General features: G+C 33.4%; 1 protein-coding gene across 10 annotated transcripts in view; it reads right to left on the reverse strand.

The window, feature by feature from the left end:
* The window catches only part of ADGRL2 (adhesion G protein-coupled receptor L2), a 180,047-nt gene that overhangs the window by 138,660 nt on the left and 18,251 nt on the right, over positions 1-23,136 (reverse strand). For all 10 annotated transcript variants that reach the window (XM_081225984.1, XM_081225981.1, XM_081225979.1 and 7 more), the window contains exon 2: positions 7,960-8,132. In XM_081225984.1, coding sequence (XP_081082110.1) covers positions 7,960-8,032 — 73 coding nt within the window. In that variant the 5' untranslated portion in view covers positions 8,033-8,132. The remainder of the gene's footprint in view (positions 1-7,959; positions 8,133-23,136) is intronic.

Raw genomic sequence — 23,136 nt, forward strand, 5'->3', positions numbered from 1 at the left:
TCATTTCCTTCTCTATCTTTTTTTTTAACTGTTTTCTAGTTATCCATGTTTAATTTAGGTATGTCCTAACTTTATCTACTGTGTTAGTTAAAATCTGATTCATTCCAAATGATTAATATTAGTTTACTCCCTTGGCTCTCACCTGATAACAAAGTTAATTCCTAATGGATTAAAATTTTAAATAAAAACACGTAAGAACTACAGGGAAATGTAAGTGAATAAATATTTAACTAATCTCAAGATTTTTAAGGATAAAAATAAAGGAAGATCTCACAAAAGAAAAGAGCTAAATGTCAAAAAGTAAGGAAAGAGAAAAAGGGGGTAAATAAAGCAAATCAAGTAAAATATTGATAATTGTTAAATCTGTGACTAGTATTATTTTACGAAATTCTCTCTTCTGTTTGAAATTTTCATTAAAAAATCAGTATGAATTAAAAGGCAAACAAATACATTTTTCATAATAAAAATCACAAAAGGATATCATCAAACGGTTTAAAAAATAAGAAAAGCTGTAACAACATAAACAGAAAAACTGGCAAAGGTAGTGAACAAAAAAATTCACATCACAATTACAAATGGCTAATAAGTAAATCCATCAAAAATGTTTTTGTCCTCACAATTATCTCCCAAATTACAAATTTAATTTATAATCAGATATCCTTTTTACCATATCTAAGTGTCAATTCTTTTAAAAATTTAAAATCAGTGCTGGTAAAGCATATAGATTGATACTTTCACACAGTAGTCAGAGAGAACACTGATATAACTCTTCCAAAAAGCCAGTTTGGAAGATGCATACATGCCTGATATAATAAGAGTTCTAGAATTCCAGTCCCAGGAAACAACCAAATATGATGAAAAAGATTTATATACATATTTATTTTACTTATACTTGAAAGAAATTAGATTCAAATGGCCAACAGGTAGAGAGGGAGGATTAAGTCAGTTTTGACATATACATGATAAATCACAATGCAGCTGTTAAAATCTATTACCTAAATATATAATGACAGGGTAATACAAGTTATGATAATAAAGTGGAAAAAATCAGAATATAAAAGTATATGGAAATGAAGAACCTAATTTTGTTTTATACATTGTAACTTTGTTTTTATCATGTTTGTTGGGGAAAAAGAAGGAAATGTGGTTATATCAAGGTCTAGAATTATGAAAAATTTTAAATGCTTATCTTAATTTTCTTATTTTTTATCTTTTCTCATAAGAACGTATTACATTCAAAATCAGGAGGAGGGGAAAACTTTTAGGAAAAATAAACCCTCAAAGCAAGAACAATAGCAAACATAAAAGTCAAATTCAGGAGAGTACCATGCTGATAAGGAGGGATTATATGTTGTTTTTGCTTGCAGAAGCTCTTATATGGAATTCCCTTCTCAGCCTTACATTTTAGCCAAAAGATCCCAGGGCCGAGGCTAGATATTCTCCTGGAATCTCTTCTGTCAAGTTGACAAAAGGAGTAAAAGAATAGGGTTGAAAGATGTCATGAGATATTCACTAATCCACATTGATGTCTAATACATGTAGACTGCACGGCTGTCATATGTCGTTCTGTCTTGCAGGATGTGAAAAGAAAATAAAGACTACCATAGGGTACCAAGCATATGTTTCAGTAAGACACTCCCTTAGTAATGTGGCAGATAAATAGTTCTTTGAGAACTACCAGTTCTACCTTAATACTCAGATGTGCTCACTCATTTGTATTACCTTATTCTCTAATACCACGACCTAGTATATAAAAAAGTGAAAAGGTACATTAATTCAAAAAACAAGGCAAGAGATTCATCACGATTGAAATTACTTAGTAAGGAGTAATGAACACAATTACCGTTCAGAAAAATTAAGGTGCTTTACATGTCTCCTGTGCTTTTAATTAAGCCACCTTTAATACACTATTGATTATTTCAAAATATAACAGTAATGGTGATAAATGTCTAATATGAATGTAAAATCAGTATTTCAAAAATTTACTTCTGTATGGACAAGTTTATGACCTCTTTACTTTTAGCAAATTACATCATAATAGATTTATTAAATAAATATTTGATGCAGTCTTTTCTGTCAGAATATGGAGGTTTGCAAAACTTAAACAGCCAAGCAATACAGTGTTATTGAGGTCTGTGTATAACACACTGATTTATAACACTTTTATACCAGCAATAGACCTATTAGTGAATCAACAGAGATTATGGATAAGTCAACCTTTCTAAACACTGGAAAAAGAAGCAAAAGAGGATGAAATAGGGTGGGAAGTGGGAAGGAAAAGTGGGGAGAAGAAAAAAATCAACAAGCAAGCACTAGAACTTAATCTCCATATATACTAAATATGGCATAATTTAACACTGAATATTGGTATCTAAAATGACAAAAGTATACTCCAAATTAACTTTTTTTAAAGATGCCAGGGTATCCAATAAGTTTAATCTTATTTTTTTTTCAATTTTGAGTCATAATCAGAACTCAAATAACTTGCTCTTAAATCCTGGTAGGAGTACTATAAGGCATTTGGTTTTTACAAGATCAGAAGCAATGTCATAGAATATGTAAGTGACATTAATATTTATATTTTTGAAAATGAATTACATCAGTACCTATGCAGAAGAACGCTGCTGCAATCAAACTACATTGCACTCATATAACACAATAAAGAATATTTAGTGTCCTAAGAGCAATATAGTTAGGTACTTTCTTAAGGAATAAAATCACATTAATCTGCACTAAAAATATAAATAAAATCATTGAAAAAATGCTTTGTTTTAAATCAATGTTAATTTACATAATTTGCAAATTTAAAAAATAAGGTTACATTTGCCTGCAGCAAACACAGATATACCGTACAATTCCTATTAATTTAATGGGAGTTGTGACCCCCATTAAGTTTAATAGGAGTCATACGGCCAAATCCCCATATACCTTGCCGAAAATTTACCTCCTAGCTTTAAACTAATCAAATAATCTGAAATGAACAAAAGTAGTCAATTCTGCTACACTGGGAAATGTAAAGTCCCTACGGTAAAGTCAATACAGCATTTTGATGGCAATGGCCACGTAGTTAATCCCAACAAGAAAACGAACAAGGTTGTAACAGTGAGAAGAGACAAACTGAAGCAAGGGTGGTTTAGGAGCGCTGAAAACATTTACCCATCACAGAAAATACGTTCTGTTTTTGCCAATGTGGAGTCAATTTTCCAATTGTTTTCTTTCTTAGTACAATGTCTAAAAAGAGAAAAAAAAAAAAAAAATCCCTTTTTTTTTTTTTTTTTTTGCGGTATGCGGGCCTCTCACTGCTGTGGCCTCTCCCGCTGCGGAGCACAGGCTCCGGACGCGCAGGCTCAGCGGCCATGGCTCACGGGCCCAGCTGCTCCGCGGCATGCGGGATCCTCCCGGACCGGGGCATGAACCCGTGTCCCCTGCATTGGCAGGCGGACTCTCAACCACTGCACCACCAGGGAAGCCCAAAAATCCTTTTTTGAAGCCTAAAATTATGCCCAAGGAGCCTGATCAGACGGATAAAGAGCCATGTGAAAAGGTATAGATAACTGGTTACAACTTCTGAATCACAGTGAATTAAATCATAATTTTTTCTGGAAAAACTTTTAAAAAGTTACTTTATAGCCACAGCCATGCAACCACATACCTCACCTCAACTACCCACACACCAGATTACAGTGGTTCTTAAGTGTGATGCTGAGCAACATCAGTCTCATCCCAGAAATTTTTCAGAAATGCAAATGCTTGGGCCCCACCCCAGACCTTCTAGGTGATTCTTATGCTCAAGTTTGAGAACTACTGCAATACTTTATTTCACATCCATGCTGTTCTCTCTCCGTTGGTTTTTTCTCCACCACGCTCACCACTGTCTTTACCTAGCTTGTGCAGCTCATACTGAGATTCAGCTCAAGAATCATCATCACTTCAGGCTGGAAGCATTTCTTGACACACACCCAATGCTTCTGGAGTATCACCCATCATGGCACTTATCACCCTGTTATTACAACTGTTTACTGTCCCTCTACCAACTATTAAGACCACGACCCTCTTCAAAGATTTATGCCATTCAGTGACGGATATAGAATAAGTGCTTACCATAAGCCAGGCATTGTTCGAGGCATTTGCATGTTGATGAACAACAAAAAAGATTCTTGCCCTTGTGAAGGTGACATTCTGTGTGTGTGTGTGTGTGTGTGTGTGTGTATAAATACAAATTCTGTACATTTTATTACATGTATGCATCAATAAAAGAATGAAAGATAAAAAGAATAAATATAGGTCTGAATTATTCTAATCTTTCTTAAGTTTAACCTTGGAGAACGAAGTTACTATTCCTTCCACTAAATAAATTATAGACCATTCTGAAAAAAATATTTATAGGCCAAAACAGGTTTTTTAAATTCATAAGTGACCCCTAGATCTACTATTTTCCTGCCACTCAACTAACAAAAAGACCCTACAGCCAAACATCATTTTTTACTAAGACATAATTAACACAAAAATCATTGTAAAATGTGCTTAGAGAATTTAAAACTACAGTAAAAACTGCTAAGATACTATTCCTACAGCTATGTTCTTAAATTTTCTTGATGTATATAAATAAATATGTAAAGCTGTATCTATGTGGCATTTTTACCTGGCATAATATTTTCTTTGAAATAAGGATAAGCAATAATGTAATTCAAGTTAATTAACTAAAATTTTGACTAATGAAATCTAATTACATACTCACTGCATAAAGAATTCAACCTGAAATCCATATTACCTACTTCGCTGAAGAACTGCTATTATTTGTAACTTGTCACTTGAGCAAGCCTTCATATATCTGACTTATGCTGGCCAGGGCTCCATTATATAGCATAATTTAATTCTCTAGGACACAAAAATTCAATTTACTTTCCTACTTACTGATACATGTTTCCACAGTGGGTTACTTGGCTTGTAAAAATTGGCCAAAAGAATCAAAGCACCCCAGTTTCTCAACAAAACTGATTTTTAAAGGGCTTGATGTTAGTCCTCTAAGAGTAAAATAAATTCTAAAAAAACTTACAAAATATTGTGAAAGTTTGGTCTTTTATAATCATTTTTTATTTGAAAATTCTAAACATAATTTTCAAAAAAACACAGGAGAGACTTTAAGAATAATTAAAACATTGCTCCTACTTTGCAAAAACCAGTAAATTGTAACGGGTAAGACTTTATTCTTAAACACTCATTGACAGAAATGGAGAAGATAAGCTAATTCTAACAATTAAACCTTTATATAATTAGCTCTTACCATGGTTAAAACTTAACAAAAAAAAAATGCTTAGTGATTTGCTCTTTAACATGCACACAAAACATGACATATTTATAATGTTTGCCTGGACTTAGAACAAATACATAATTCCTCCTTGCATGTATGGAAATTTACCTCTCATATATACAGATGTAAAACAAATCCAAAATTATGTTAAGCCTTTAAAATCATACACTAAGGTAAAACACTACTGTAAACAGGAGAAAAGAAAGCTCTGAAAAGGAAGGCACGTCCATGGCTGAATACAATACACAGGCTTGTTTTGTTTAAAAACAAAATCTTATTTAATTGCTACTACTTAAAAATCTAACAACTGGTTTCTATTGGAAGTCAGAAGACCGACAAAACCAGGCTAAACACTGGAAAGGCAACCATGGCTCCTCCAGCAAGCACTTTCCTGCTTGCTGCAGACCTTCACTGGCCTGCTGCACTCAAGTTACTTTGCCTGCTTGGCTAAATAGGTAGGTATTTGAGGTTTTGACCCCTGCACAAGACCACAAGCTCCTGAAGAGCAGGACCTGTGCCTTGTGCATTTTTGAACCCCAAGCACCTGGCTCACTTTAGTCACTCAATAAATGAGGAAGAAGGGAGGAAACCATCTAGAAAACCTTATCTGAGCTTACCGGCAAAGATCCAGGAGATGATAAAAAAAAGTGCTCATAGCTAAAAGATTTGAAAAGGTAACAATCATGTAAGGGCCCTGAAGAAACTTAATGGTTGAATAATTAAATTTATATCTTCTTTCCTGTGCTCTCATACCCAACTTTGATTGGTTTTCTCTGTAGGTGTTCACAAAGCATGATCTGCTTGCTGGCAATAAAAGACTATCATGTCGCGTAAAACTTTTCTAAGACAAAACCACGTGACGCTGGATCAATGTTCTAACAGTGAAGTGCACAGTAACTCTGTATACCCTCACAGTTAGTAGTGTGGGTTCGTCCTAGGTTCTTTTTACCTGTAGGAGGGAACTGCTTCAAAAGCAACACCCCCTGGCCTGATGTGCCAAAAATGAAATTTCTCTTAACAGCAGATATGCATCCTGACCTGATAGGTGACACTAGAAATAAAACTGCAGTATCTCGTGAAAAAGTCTCTGGTTTGCTAGCCCCTTGCTGAGTTAAGCTACTGTGCCAGCAAAGTAGTCTCTACCTTGATTGGAAAATTTTTTATTATGTGGACTAATGAGCCATTGATCTACACCTGGAATCTTTTTAAATGTATAAAAGCATTCAAACATAACAGCAGGAATTCAGTTAGTTTTTCCCTCCAAAAAAACAGATGCAAAATTATAGACTATACACAAGATTTTCATAACAATCCAAGCCAGAGATTCATATTATTAACTCAGTTTCTGCTCGTTGTTTATCATTACAGTACTATTCATTCAGACATTACATTTTAATGTCAGATTTGATGTATCTTTCAATTCTGATGCAAAGAGCAATATCTTCTGAAAATAAAATATTAACCCATTTGTAACTTTCATGTGCGACAAATCCAAGTGAGCATTATTTACTTTCTGAATACAGAAGTTCTTATGTTAAAATTTTTCTCAACTTGCTATTTATCTGAATTATATTAAGTTATGTCAATATATTGAAAATAGGGGACGGGGACAGCAAGGAGAAGTGATGAAACGTAATTTTGGAACAAGCAATTCAAATAGAATTCTTTCGGAAAAATGTTAACATTTTGAAGCTTATTACAAAGACATTAGAATAATAAGCTTCTATCTATTAGTTGTCAGTATGCCTTTTTTTCCACCTCCGATTTTATTAATAGGTATAAATGGGATCATTTAAAAGTACATATATCGCCAATTTAAAAATTCCAAGACATTTTCTTCAAGAATATTTAATTGTGACCAAAAAATCCATTATATTTTACATGCATTTCTCTGAGATTTTGCATTCTTTCACAGATTTTACAAGTTTAATATAATTTCATGCAATGACTGCCACTACCAACTAGCTATAAAATTAACACTTCTTAGCCCCACATTAACTTCTGACCTGCTCTGTAAAAAGCACCTGGAAGGGTGTTATTTTCACATGGAAATAACATGTAAGACTAAAGAAATAATGGATACCAGAAAATCCATATAGTAATTACGGTTTCAACTATTTCATTAACCTTCTAAAGTGTCTTTACTTCTTTAAGAATCAGGTCTGTCTTCAAAAAAGATAACATTAGAAAGGAAGCACTACAAAAAATAACTTTTTCCAGAAAATATAAAAACATTTTATTTAGAAGTTTTAGAACACTGACCACACTTAAGAAGCACACAAAACTAAAGATGAAATCAAAGAGTTGCCACAAAATATTTTCAATTTTACTGGCATAAATTCAGTCAATAAATAACATATATACCAAAGCAAAGCTTTCATTTAGTTCTCTCAGGATTATTTACAATGATTATATTTACAAATGTATGTAAAATATAAATTCAGATTTCTATCACTTTCTATAATATATAGCTGTGTAATGAAAATAATTCAACCACCAGAAAAAGAATATGACATTCAGGAAATCTTTTTAACACTTAATTCTAAAATAATAAAAAATACTCATTCGAGCCACTTCTACATAACAAAAAGATTGCATAGTTTAAGTTCTCCTGAACTTAAAAAATAAAATTTAAACTGTTACCTTACCTTCTGTATTCGGTAAGAAGCTGATTATAATGATAAACCACAGGCTTCGCATTCTGCAACCAGAAGACACCATTATTGATCCCTTTAAATATTTTCTTTGTATTCCTTAATGAATCTAGTTATAAATGTCCAGCTTCATCAAACCCAGCAGTCTGCATCATTGATCCTCATATCTGAAAAACAAACAAATCCATCATTTACTCTATGGTCCTGCAATGTCACAAAAGATGAAAAAATAATAATAACAACAACTCCTCTCTTTCCCTCCTTTCCTCCCTCCTTCTCCTAAGTATAAAAGAAAGGGCATATATTTTGATTCTGTATGCAACAGGAAGTTGCTCCTATACACTGGATTACTGAGCTTTGCATTCTGGAAACAATCAAAACCTCCCAAAATTAAAGGTAATCAGAACATATGAGTTCACATAATAGTCATATAATTCCCAAAGATAAATTTTTCTTTGAAAAGATTAAAAAGTTATTCTAGAATAATATATCTGCCTTTCAATGCCATGTATTAGTCATTTTATCAAAGTACTAGCTTTGGTACACAATACCTCCAACAAAATTTCATACATACATACACTTTCTTTGTTTCTAGTGATGGTAACAGCTGTATTATCTACTCTTTTATCCTGTTACCTTGCAAAGTACATTACAGATATAATGAAACAGTTTATTTTTCTATTCAAGGGTGTACAATTTTTAATATATGGTTGTACTTTATATCATAATGGCATTCCAAACACCACATAGCAAACCGTTATTTATCTGACTACTAGTTATTCATAAAGGGAGCAGTTTAATAAAATGATTGCTCTTAACTATTTCATTTTAAACTTTTAGATTTTCATATATCAGTTTTTCTTACAGCAAAACTTAGTAAGATCAAACCCATATCCTTGAGTAGTTTAGTCCATCCACTGGACAAAAATAAAACCGCAGACCATGATGATTATATCTCCAAGGTTGCATCACTATTTTTAAAAAACCAAGGGAGGGATGGCAAAGAATATAAAAACCAAGAGCCAAGTTTAATTCTGACTAGCCCTTAAGGACACCGTTCTTCAAATGCAGAGGATACAAAAACTTCAGAAGTGATTTAATCAGCATTTCTAAGTTCCCAGGATCACGTGAAACCAGGTTATTTGCTGGGTTCTACTGAAGTGTTTTACTGCTTTCTGGGGTAGCATGAGGAATCAAAGAGTAAATACCAGCCTTACAATACACATACTATGAAGCCAGTTCCAAAATATATACAGCCTCCTGATCTAGTTTCTGAGGGTAAAGAAATTACAAATTCTTCCTTTAAAGTTTCCCCATGCTATCCTTAACCTGGTGCAAATAAAGAGTTTTTTTAAAGTGGAGCACTGAAATTTACATGAGGTTGTGTATATAACTCAAATCAAATGAACTCTTACATAATTTAGATGCTATCACTAAAGCATAAAGAAAATTTAGAAAACCAAATTTCCCTAGATAACTTTGAGTTCTCTATTTCACATTATCTGAGCTACTCTGCATTTGCTACATTCTTAATGCATCATATGTGATTCTATTAGTAGGTCACTATATTCTGCTATCACTTCCCTACAATGTAACTTCAATGGAAAAGGGGTCAGATGCTAAATGGTTTGGAACACTTATGCTACAAAGTCACTATCTTGCTTCACCAACAAACACACAGAAAGAAGGTAAAAAATTAATCTGAAGTCATTATCTAGTGTTTAAATATAAAGACCCATAAAACCACAAAAGGAACTGGCAAGATATTTTTGTCATAAGAAGTTTATTTTATCATGCCTATAGTTTCTGAGATAAAACTGCTTCCATATACACCTCCATGATCCATAATCAGCCCAGCTTTTTTAGCTCCCTCTGAAACCTGTGAAGACAATTAGGTATCATAATGAGGGAATCAGAATTGGCATTACCAAGTTCTAAGAACACCTCAGATGTTCTTAGAAATAAAACAAAAACAAAGGGAAAAGCAAGCTTCCTCCTCTGCATGCCAAAAATATAAAAAGAAGAATGATACATCAAAAATTAATCTGACAGAGGAGACACATGGCACACAACCCTGAAAAACTGGCTGGCTCTCTATTCATTTTTCACTCTGAGCTCCCAAAGACTATTCAAAAGACGAAACCAAATGTAAACCTTCCATTTACAACTGCTGTGCAAAGTACCTGCCTTAAAACTGCAAGCTATTTTATATAAAGCACAGAGAGAAGTCAGATAATTTCATGGCCTGTCATATCAAAAAGGCTAATCAGTGAACAATTTCTTACTTCCCACAGACTGGTCAATGATTGGCTCAAGCAATTAGAATAATTTTAATCTGTGGAAGAGGTGCATTAATTTTACTTGTAGTAATTAAGTCAGACTTTGGAATGCTCCCGATTTAAGCAAAGAATCCTGACTACCCAGGTTTTGGTTGTAATGGGTACTCTCATTTCAATGAACTAATGCATACAGGCTGCGTGCCCACATGCACAACCCTTGAACACATTTCCACTTTCTTAAAGCGATCCAAGATCGGTCTGTCTTTGGTCATCCGCTATTTGAAAGAGTCCTTGTTTGTGGGAAGAAAGAGAAGGAAGAAATCAGGGACTGATGACTGCCTCGTAAGAAACAGCTGCCAAGATAGGAAAACCTCTGTTAGTGAAGGGAAAAGGAGGAGGAAACCACACAACCCAGACCTCTTTTGTGGTCTCTGGACAGGATAGAATATTTTATGAACGATTTTAACTATACGCTGTAGTCAACTATGAGACTTAGTATAAATGATTGTTTCTAACAAACAGAAAGAGATTCTGGAATGTAATAAAATCATGGCTTCTTTCGCCCAGATAAAGCTTAAGTCCATCCATCTGTCTATGCAATGAGTAAAAGAATATCAAATTTATTTTTCTCATTCTACTATCTACATCCAATCACTTCACATCAAATAAAATTATTTTCTAAAGTTCAAGTTTTAAATGCAATTTTGAAAACAGTCAAAAGATTTTACTGCTGTGATCCAAATTAAAAACAACCTTCCATTAAAAAATTTAATGAAAACTGAAATACTTAGCAGACCATAATCAGCTAAGGATAGAATAAATAAATAATCAAACATGGTGAAACTAATCCCAAGAAAACATTGCTCCTAAATCAAACTGGAGCCACAAGACACTCACTGGCATAGATGTAGCCAACAGACTTTATATAACTACCTGAAAAATGAAGCTCAGTAAAAGTGTCTCACAATGCAAAACAAGAACAAAAACAAGGAACAAAACCAGAAAAGGGCTATTAAACTTTCTTTCAACAAACAGAAAAGATTAAGTGATTCCCCATATTAAAAACCAGTTTGTCCTTAGATTTTTAGAAAAACTCTTCCCAAGAACTTCAGGGAAAAATTGGGAGGGTAAAGGCACAGATGAAACCCCACATAATGCTAAGTAACAGTTCATTGCTTAATAAAAACTGAAACAGAACACTTTTACTAAAAACTACAAATGACTATTTCTTTTCTTATCCTTCAAATAAGGGGATTCAAACTATTTCATCCTAACCTTCTTTCTATAACCACCTGCCATTGTCTACCAAACCTCTGTCAAGATTTTTTTTTTAGAGTAAGTATCCTATTACTCTGTCATGTAAAAAGTCAATTAATGCATCATTAATACTAAACCTTCCAAAGCTGAACAACGACTTCCAGGAACATGCCTCAGCATTGTTTATATCCCAACAGTCCTCAATGTTTTATACACTACTTACAATATACAGTTAGATGTAGCCTTTCGGACAGTAACCTGCTTATATTTATTAGTTGCATTAAACATCCCATGCCTTAAACTGTCAGCAAAATTAAGAAACCATTACTAATCAGTTTTAATATTTGTGTATTTATGTTACATTACTAAGAAATCACATTTAACCTTATATATGATGATATCTGTCTAGCAAAAATAGAAAAAAAATAAAACCCATTTGAAAAGCATCAATGAAAGAAGTAGGATACAGCATGCTTCAAATTAATGAGAAAAAGATAATTTAATTTTTTCTAAAAATGGTTAACTGAGTTGATATTCTACTAAGTGCAAAGACACTAAAATTCATATCTAAAGCTTTATCTTTGATTTCTACTCATGGACACTGAACTACTGTGAATACCGGATATTATGCCCAAACAACCATAAGTATGAGAACCGGAAAGGCAAAGAGCTATATTAAGGAGGAAACCTACCAAAGTTACCCATCCTTGTTACTATGCACTAATGCTGTATAAAATGAAACATCCACGCTTTGTGCAAGCCTACAATTCTATGCACTAAGTGTATGTCAATTTTAAATGAGAGCTAAAGACAGCTGTACAAAATCAGTCTTTCTGATCTAATTTGTGCTATAAAATTATAATCACTATGGGACAGAATTTACTAACTAAAGAAAGCTGCTTTTCTATGTTTTACCAAAACAACAATAGCAACAACAGGATGATACTAACCCCACTCTGCCCCCACTGCAAAGGTTTAGAAAATAAAAAATAAATTGCAAAATTTCCCCTTCTTGTTAACAAGTTGATGTTGAAAACATCAACACCCTTGGGATTTTTCTTTCAGTAAGTTGCCTAAGTAAACCCTTGCTATCACTAATCAGAAAGCCTTTTTTAGCTCCAGACATGCGTTGGAGTTTATTTTCTTTCCCTTCACAAAGATAGGGCTGGGGTTGGAAATGCTAATAGCGATTTTAAAACCACGTGGCCAACTACTAGTCGCCACCCTCTTTCTGTTTCATTTCTGCAGATATTGGTATCAAATAGAGAGTACTTTAATTACACCATTTATACTAAAGTCCCCTTAACATTCATTTTTGATCTTACCCTTTATTGAAACTTCTTCATCATTGTGAAGGTATAAATTCTCCTGTGAGAGGACTTAGAGGAGGAGTAGAATGGAGAAGAGTTCAGGAATGCTCCCAGTAAATTATATCTGCTATCTGCTATGATATCTAGGAGTCATGCTGAGCATGCAAAAGAGGCTTGTAGCTGTGGACCCTGGAGGCACAATGAAGGGCAGTCTGCCATTCTCTTCATTAAAATGCTTCCAGTTGAAATAATAAGAACAAATGGCTGTCATTTTCAAACCAACATAGGGGACATTTTATGACTGAACATAAAGCTGCAAATGAAGTTTCAAAAGAAAAGGAAAAAAACGAAGCTACATGCCCAGTTCAAAATATTACCTTATATAACATGAAAGTTGGTGGCATCCCAAACTTTTATATCAAAAAAAATCATAGATCCATTAGTTTAAAATATTTTGTATTTACTGTTAAATTACAATACACCTACAATGTAGAATTTAGTTTTTTTTCCCATTTGGGGGAAAGGGCAAGCTATTTTTAAATAGCAGTCCTCTCCAAAGTTAAAACATTTTATTTCTTCTTAACTTTCTAATGGTCTAGAATTCTCGTGCAATATTTTTGAGTTGAATATAAATTATGGGTACCAAGGCCAAAAATATTTCCTGAGTACCTACTGCGCATGAAATACTGTATCAGACACATATCACTAATCCTTAAAAGGTCAATATCATAAAGGTCAGAAGTCTGAGGTTCAGAAAAGTTAACTCCTTTACTGGAAGTTACTCAGCTAGCAGGCAGCAAAGCTTGAATTCCAATCAAGGCTAATTACAAGGACATTCTTTCTTAGTTGCCAAGTTATTCATTCAGCAAACATTTACTGAGGATCTATTACATGCTGTGTACTGAGGAACCCAAAAGACAAAACTCCTAACCCTCAGGGAGATTACATTCTAGCTAAAAAATAACCCTTTCTAAATAGAAAGCTACAATTGCCTGGCACAGTTAGGTACCTACAAAATGATAAAACTACACAGATAAACTAAATAGTTTACTTATATTATTCATGAAATCTTCACAACAACCTGACGAAATATAAATTATTATCCCCAATTTGCCTTAAAATGAGAATACCTAACCTGTACAAGGACAGTAAACAATAGCAGGGCTGGGATATAAGACCATGTTCTAAAACCACTATTGCCACGAATTAAGTAGTTCAGATAAGCCTACTCACTTTATGTGTTTTATTATCTTTCCTTCTGGAATAAAAAAATAGAAATAGAACAAAGTCATTTTGGGATTATGAAAGTGATGAAATACTAAAAAAAAAAAACGAGTTGATTTTCAAAATGTTTACATGAGTAAAACTAACATCCCTTAGGTAATGATAGCTAAATGTTAACTTAATTTTTAGTATTTCCGGTTAAGCTATCTTAATTTTATTCATTTACAGTGCTATTTAAAGTGCTCACGATGTTATAAATTAACAAATTATTCCAGATGAATCTTATGAGCCAAAATACCTGAGAAGTTGCTTACAAGTCAAAATTATAAACCTAAGTATTTCCTCAAATATAATTAACAATGAATCTTAAGTCATGGAAAGAACATTTTAATGTCAACTTCTGTGATATTATGTTCTCTTCACTGTTCAGGCAAATAGAGAAGAAAAAATCCAATGTTGCTCATGAGATGCAATCTTATCCTTGGCTCACTACACTGGATCCTTTGTTCATAAATCATTGTTACTAGCCATTCTTTGAATCAATATTCAGATTCCCTCTTGGTCTATATGTACAACCACTAAATGAAATAATAATGACCCAGGATCTGTCATATATTAGATCATCAATATCACCATCAGGAGTTTCTTAAAGGTAATGAGGTAATCTGAGTAAAATATGTCAAATGAACTTAAAAATGAAAAAGTAACTACAAAGAACATATGGTAAGAAGCTGAAAAAAATTTTCTGAAGTATATAGCACATTGCCTTTTGTAATCAATAAATGATAAAACTCAGCTGCAAGCTATGTCAATATATATAGTGTCATCTCAACTTACAATTCTAAAATAAAATAAATAATATTAACAGTAAAATTGCATGTATGTCAGTTTAGGTCAATGACTATCTAGTGATTACATTCCAGATATTTTTGATATTGAGTACTGAAATGAGTGTTACCTATTCATTTATTATATTTACTTTATATACTGGCCCTGTGTTAGGCTCTAAAGGGATTATAAACAGATGAAGATATGACTGCCACTTTCAAAAAGTTAATAATCTTCTAAGGAGAATTAAATACATAAGAAAATGATTAAGACCCCAAATATGAATTAATAACTGTTAAACTCCCAAAAATGTAGTGATAATAAATATATTTTATACCAAAATAATGAAAGAAAAGAGAAATAAAAGCAGTTTATAGACCTGTGTTTCCCTTGAGATGTGTACTTAGGTCAACCAATATCATCTTAATGACAAGAGCCCAAGACTGAGATGAGGAACACAGTCTAGAATCCTGGTTTAACCTACCACTATGAGCGTTGGGACAAATCACAATCATCTAAGCCTCAAGTTCAGCAACTATATACAAGGATAGGAATACACAATAAATTAACTATTCCATTATTTTCTCAATTATTCCAATAACATGTTTATGGTCCTGATTCCACCTTAAGTAATACTAAAGGAGATTTTTAAGGGTTATTGCAATATGTCTCACTAAAAGCTTGTCTCTTATCAAAATATCTCTCAGCAATTACTTTAAAAATTCAGAGTTTTAAAATTACATCTAAAAGAGTTGCTATTACAAAACACATTTTTTGAAACCTACTTACAGATTAAATTACAGATTATTATATCGGCAGCCATAATACAATAACCTGAGACTCATTCAGCTCACATATTTCACACTCCGCCTTTGTGGGAAAACACACATGATCAAACAGCAAGACAACATGCTTTTTCCAGAAAAAGCAAGTTCCTGTGCCTTAGCCCACATTAGTCTCCATTAAGCCCTACATTCCATACCATACACTCTGTGTCTACAAGCAAAACTCAAAATAACAGTATTTAATTGAGTGGTAAAGAAAACGTATATATCAATTATTTCTGAAAATTAACTTAATGAACAACATTAGAAATAAAGTTTCAGTTTAAGTGAATGAACAAGAACAGACTCTTACTTCCAGTGTTCGATTGATATTCTATGTGGTCAGCATATCTGATTCCCCTAAAGAGCATTAGAAGACATATGGAAAGGCAAGAAAAATGTTTACAGATATTTAAAAACATAATGGACTGAGTCATTTTTAATGATTGCTAAATGTTAAAAAAATTAAAACTTTAGTTCATTAAAAACTTAAACTATAACATGTTTTATGTCTAGTGCTTCTTAACTAGTGACTCATGGAGTGAGGGAGGTATGTGGTTTTTAGAAAAGGGATTTTCAACATTAAAATAATTTTATAACCTCTATTAAAATTTCAAGGACTTCTCTGGTGGCTCAGTTGTTAAGAATCTGCCTGCCAATGCAGGGGACACGGGTTCGAGCCCTGGTCCAGGAAGATCCCACATGCCACACAGCAACTAAGCCCGTGTGCCACAACTACTGAGCCAGCGCTCTAGAGCCCATGAGCCACAACTACTGAGCCTGTGCACAACTACTAAGCCCATGTGCCACAACAACTGAAGCCCACGTGCCTACAGCCCGTGCTCCACAATAAGAGAAGCTACGGCAGCGAGAAGCCCACGCACTGCAACGAAGAGTAGCCCTTACTCGCCGCAACTAGAGAAAGCCCGCACGTAGCGATGAAGACCCAACACAACCAAAAAAAAACCCCCCAAAAAAGCAATGTTTAATAAAAAGAAACATAGGTTATAAAAAGCTGAGAAAAATTGACTAGAAGCTTGAATTACTTGCCAAGACTCTCTTACTTGGTAAAAGACATGTTACTTTTGTAGTATTTCAGTAATTTTTTATAAATTTTCCAAATCAGAAAACTGATATTTGAGGAAAATATATCCCGCATTGCCACTCCACATATAAAGCAAAAAACTGAGCTTAATAAGAATAACTTCCAAAGATACCAACCAGTAATTCTTCACCTCTCTTAAGCTAAAAACTGTCAATAATATCCCATTATGTTTAGAAAAATTAGAAGCAATGAATTATGTAGACTGATACTATACAGCAGAGATCAGGAAACTTTTTTCTGCAGAGGACCAGATAAGTAAATATTTTAGGCTTTAAGGACCGTAGAGCCTCTGTCACAACTATACACTTCTCCCTTTGTAGCATGAAACCCGCCATAGACAACATGTAATGAATGAGCATGGCTGTGTGTCAATAAACTTTACTGCAAAAATTGCCAGTCAGCCAGTTTACTAACTCCTGCTATAGATTAACCGATACAAGATGGAGATAACTGAATGCAGTTCGGTCAAATAATGAACTGACCAATAACTATCAACATCTACTAGAATATTCAAACCAACTTCAGTCTGTTATTTTAAGAAATTAATTTAAATGTAAATGTAAAAGTAAGTTAACTATGCTGGAATGAGAAAAACAAAATAAAGCAGCATTATACTGACCAAAACAAATTAGTGTTTCAGTGTGTGTATAACAGAGCCATATGTACAGTTTACAGTGCTTGGGGAGAAACTCCAGAAAAGAAAATAAAAGGCATTACCACAGTAACCTATCTTACTACTTTGGCAGGAGAGAATGTAAAACCAATCAAAACAGTAAGTAATGGGAGGCTGAAAAGCAATGAGGTTTGGACAAGACCCCTGAGGTATTCTACCATTAGTGTGATGGTTTCAAATAGCTGTTGGTAAAAGTGGCTTCAAACTCGTGAAACTTCTGTCATCACTGCTACTCACCCATATGAAATACTGGATATATCCCAGTCCCATATTGTATTCAAAAGGAAATTACTAAATTCTAATTTGTTGAATTTCTGCTATAAAGCTAAAAATTCTACAAGGCCAGAATCACCAATCTTATCCCCCCAAAATTATGAAGTCACAATAAATGCATACATTTCTGTTAGAACAAAAGAATTTTTAGAGTTTTCCAATTCCTTATATCCAGGCTCTTCCCAATGAATATTTGACTGTTACTATTATAATAAATATTTTTACTTTCTGCAAGCTAATGTTTCCTAAAATTGAATACTCACACTATAACATGCCATAAGAATAATATTTCTAAGCTACAATTAAAAGGTAACCATATTTAAATTACATAAGCTAAACTTTTCTATCTATCTATATATATAAGACAAAAGAGTGGAAGTTACAAATTTTTAATAAGTGCATTATATTATGGTAGTAATAATCTAGGTGTTTTACTGGAAGTGAAGTGGATTACTGTAAATGAAATTTTAAAATGTCCTTTCCATTTTACAGATAACACAAAATGACTTTTTTCATGTCTCTGGCGATAAGGATAGATTTGCCACGCATTTAAATAGTGCCTTCATACTTCCCACCCTGACTCATGAATTAATAATTTAGTGACATTAATACAAGAAGATAAATGATAAAAAGGTTAAGGCGCATGGGCCAACCATACACACATACTTCTTTGAGCACAGTTAATACTTCTCTGCCAATTACAACTAAAACTTTTTAACTGTTTTCAACAGCATTTTTACAATCTAAGTAGCAGCTTACGTGCACACAATTTCACACAATTCAGGCTTAATAAATTTCCTGCTGGTACCAAACAATCATTCTAGGGGATTAAAGTGCAACATCTGTTAACATTAATAATGTTTTATTTAGTCATATGTATTAATGAAGCCTCTATACCATTATTAGTCTCCTAAAAAATCTTCTAGGCCAAAATACTGATTCAACATGAATTACACATTTATGCTTTACAGTAACAAAGAAATACATTAGTGTGACATGGTAAAATAAAAAAATCACACTCACTATGAAGTAACAGATTTCCTTTGACCCAAGCTTGCTAAGTGTGCATGCAAAGATACATATACACACAAATGAAATTAACTCAGTCTCTAAGTTTTCAAAACCAAAAATCCTCTGGAGCATTATTCATGGTAAGTTTGGATAAAATACAGTCCTGTAAATATAAAAGGTACTTCATTTTAAGGTGGTACTCATTCACTCACAGTTTTATCAATTCTTTTTCTGAAATGTTTTAATCCCCTCTCATTCTTTTCATTCATTCTGCCCTAACCTCTTTCTCTCTCAACCTCTGTAAAAATCTCGTGGCTAATTTCTTGCCCTCCATCCAGCTTGCCAACCTCCATTAGACTGCTCTTCCTAATTTCACTCTATGAGACAAAGAAAACACTTGGGGTTGTGACTTAACAAAGGCAGACCTCAGAACTGCTGATTTTCAAATTTTCTCTTAAGTACATATATTATTATCTCCCTGTAGTTTAATTATTACAACAAACCTAGTATCTCTATTTTAACAACAGAGGGACTGGAGGGGCGGTGGTAAAAGGAAAAAGTTAAAAAAAAAAAAAGTGGCAAAAAGCAAACAACAAGAATAGAGCCCCAACAGATCTAACTTCAAAAATAATTCAACCCTCTACTTCTGTCAAACTTATTTGCTCAGTAATTCTGAATATGCCCTTCAAATTGACTTATATTCAAGATTTTTTTTACCCATATAGAAAAAATTCCCCTCCCTTCCACCTACGAAAATTCCATACAGACTTAACAGGTTTAAAAGCCACCTATGACATAAAGCCAACTGGATCACCTCCAACTGAAAAACACCCCTCTTTCCAAAAATCCCTACAGTCATTATCTGTACCATTTGTATAATAGTTATTATTGGGTTGTTTTATAACTCTTCTTCAATTAAGCTTTTAAACTATTTTTTAAACCTCTTTTGTCAAAATTTTCAATATTTATCTTTCTTCAATGTAAGTCCCTTCAAACCAGACCGAAAAAATGTCCAGGATACATACTCAGTTCGAAGCACTGAGGCTGGTACTGCAAGAAATACAATGATGTGGAAGGTAAGGAAATGACACAAGGGCACAAATAACTTTACATAGTACTTAAATGTAATTAAGAAAGTAAGCGCTCCTTATGGACCACAGCTTTTGCTCATCCCTTTAATCGATTCTGATAAGTAGTGTAATATCCTGGTGATTAACAGAGTGAATATACAATAAATAAACCAGTTTTCTGGAAAATTATTATAATTTTCAATGGATTTCTTTTTTGGCTAACATCTAAACTTGGGAATGAACATCCTTTTTTTATTTTCTGTTCTTCCTCTTTAACTATGAAGATAATTAATTCGATTTTTGGACCTAGGAGGCTTACCCTCACCTTGCAACCTTTCCTGGCATATTTATGCTATTCCTTCTACCTGAAATCCCCTCTGCCAACCACTATTCCTTTTCCAAGACTCAGTTGAAGCCGATTACTTGACGATCTAACTCCCTCCTTCCCTCAACCTCCACAGCACACACCAGATGAACACTGTCATTTGTGTACAAAATCACAAGTATCTAAAGTATCATTTTCAAAATTATTGTGAGCTAAATGAAAACAGGACCCATGGCTTTCACATCTATAACCTCAGTTCTGGGTACCCTTGCATAATGCCTGGCAAATAGCATATAATAAATGTTTTCAACAAAAAAGAAGGAAGGAAATTAGGTAAATAGAAAGGAGAGAGGGAGGAAGAGGTGAATGAATAAACTGAACTATGGGAAGTAATGTCCATGAATTGAGGGAAAGATGAAGAAAAGTGAATGAATTCAGAAACTGAAGTACAAAACTGAAACACAATTTTTTTTAAAAAAACTGGAAACAAACGTAGAGATCTCCTAAAATAGGGATTTTCAAGCTTTTTTTGAAATATTTAATGTTTAATTAAATATTGAGGAATTGCCAATTTAAGACACAAAAAATAAAAACGGCTATTTTTCACAAGTTTAATTTATCATTGTTTGGCATAAAATACTTTCCTGTTATCATTTGCAGAAGTCAAATAAACTCCCTCAAGGAAGTTTTAAAAACCACTGACCCTCCTCATTAACAGGGAGGAAGCAAAAATGTCCACAATTAGTGAGTGGGAAAACTAAACATGCAATTCAGGTCCAACCAAACTCCAGCAGAATAATCCCCCTGATGAAGTTTTTCCTTAAAATACAGATTTCCTTCAACTTACGATGGGATTAAACCCCTATAAACCCATGAAAGTTGAAAATATCTAAGTCACAAATACATTTAATACACCTAACCTACTGAGCATCATATATTAGCCTAGCCTACCTTAAATGTGCTCAGAACACTTATATTAGCCCACAGTTGGGCAAAATCATCTAACACAAAGCCTATTTCATAATAAAGTGTTTAATATCTCATATAACTTATTGAATACTATACTGAAAGTGAAAAACAGAATGACTGTATAGGTGCAGATATGTGTCATGGTGGCTGGGAGCTGAGGCTCACTGCCGCTGCCCAGCATCAAGAGAGTATTGTACTGCATATCGCTAGCCCGGAAAAAATTAAAATTTAGAATTTGAAGTACGGTTTCTACTGAATGCATATTGCTTTTGCACCACAGTAAAGTCAAAAAATCCTCAGTCAAACCACCGTAAATCGAGGACCATCTATTTTTGAAAATTCAACAACTGAAATACTGAAAATAACTTAAAACCTTTTAAAGTACTACAGAATGTGAAATTATATAAAACTATATTAAGTATACCTGAGAAATTTGCTTTTAAATAAAAACAGGATGGGGTAAAGTTGACATTTATTTTCAAAGTACACTAAAAGTGCAAGATCATTTTTGCTTCTTGCAAAAATTTTTGACGAAGTAGGCTTCCACATCTACATATTCTCCCAGCAATATTTTGAATTTGAGAACACACTGTTTCCAACAGTAAAATTCCTCCCAAAAGTCAATTGTTTTAAATAAAGGTCAGCATAAAGGTACAATACAGTTTTATCACCATTCAGAACAAAGAATGAAAAAAATTAAAATCCACACCTCTTTTCTCCTCCAATATTATGGGACTGACATTAGCACTCTTAATTCAATGCCAGTCTTGGGCTTATATCTCACCTCTGTATGAAAAAACAGTAAATTTCACACTGGGAATTAAACTTCAGCTTCAGTTTGCAATTAAGGTATCTGACATTGCCTATAATGCATATGACATTGCAGATTTATTTCTTTTTAGCATTTTTTATTTACTAAAGCTGTTGAAAAACCATGGCTACTTCTAAATCCTAACTTTTCACCCTTCCTCAGACTAGCATTTGCAACTAAACTGACTTTAATATACAAGTCAAACAGTGTTAACAATAAATCGAAGCAGCTCGTTTGCAGAAAGATATCTAAATATTAAATATGAAATTTAACAGGTTTTAATAATTAAATGGTAATTGTAAATGGTACAATATATATGTCTGTCCTAATTTGGGAAGACAAGCTTCTCACATAATACTCATCAAACTAAATACAAGAAATTGTTCAGGCATTTCACTAAATTAAAATCTTGAAACCCTACAGCTACAATGTACAAATTTAGGTTTTATTAATACTTTAAATCAAACCATAGTTATTATTCAGTTTCATATTATGCAATTTATAGTCTTCGGCTATGAATACAAGAACCTCGTGTAAAACACAAATATACACCTGAAACTAACACAATATTGTAAATCAACTATACTCCAATATAAAATAAAAAATAAATTAAAAAAAAAATAAATCTACAAAATAAATAAATAAAACACAAATAAACCAAAAAACTAAACCTTACAGCCTCAGATCCACATAATAAAAATTTTCACTTTAATCAGCACTTGAAAAAACATGAATATCACTTAAACATATGCAGGTATATACTCAAGAATATTTTTAAAGACATCTATAAAGGAAGCAAAATTATAATTTTTCACAGGTCACATTAAAAATATACATATCACCTTGAAGCAATTTTTGCACAGCCAATATTCTTTAGGCGTAATGCACACACCTCAAAGTATTGTCAGAAAAACGGGCTCGTTCCTCCTCCCTTGCTCTCAACAGGCCAATGGCAGGAATGAATGACTCGTACAGAACCTAGCTCTTCCTCTACCCTGAGTTCAATCAATGGCCAAATTCTGTCCCATCACTACAAAACTTTTCCACACTGTCTATTGCCACTGCCACTCACCTGGGCTGTCAGCCACACTTTCTAAGTAGGTTCCATTTCCTCCAGTATTTCCCTACTCTAGTTCATTGGTTACACCACCATGACAGTCAGCAATTAAATGTAACACTTTCTCAACAGAAAATATTAACAGCTTTTTATGG

The sequence above is a fragment of the Mesoplodon bidens genome (assembly GCF_964165515.1).
Source record: "Mesoplodon bidens genome assembly, chromosome: 2".
Classification (NCBI taxonomy): domain Eukaryota; kingdom Metazoa; phylum Chordata; class Mammalia; order Artiodactyla; family Ziphiidae; genus Mesoplodon; species Mesoplodon bidens.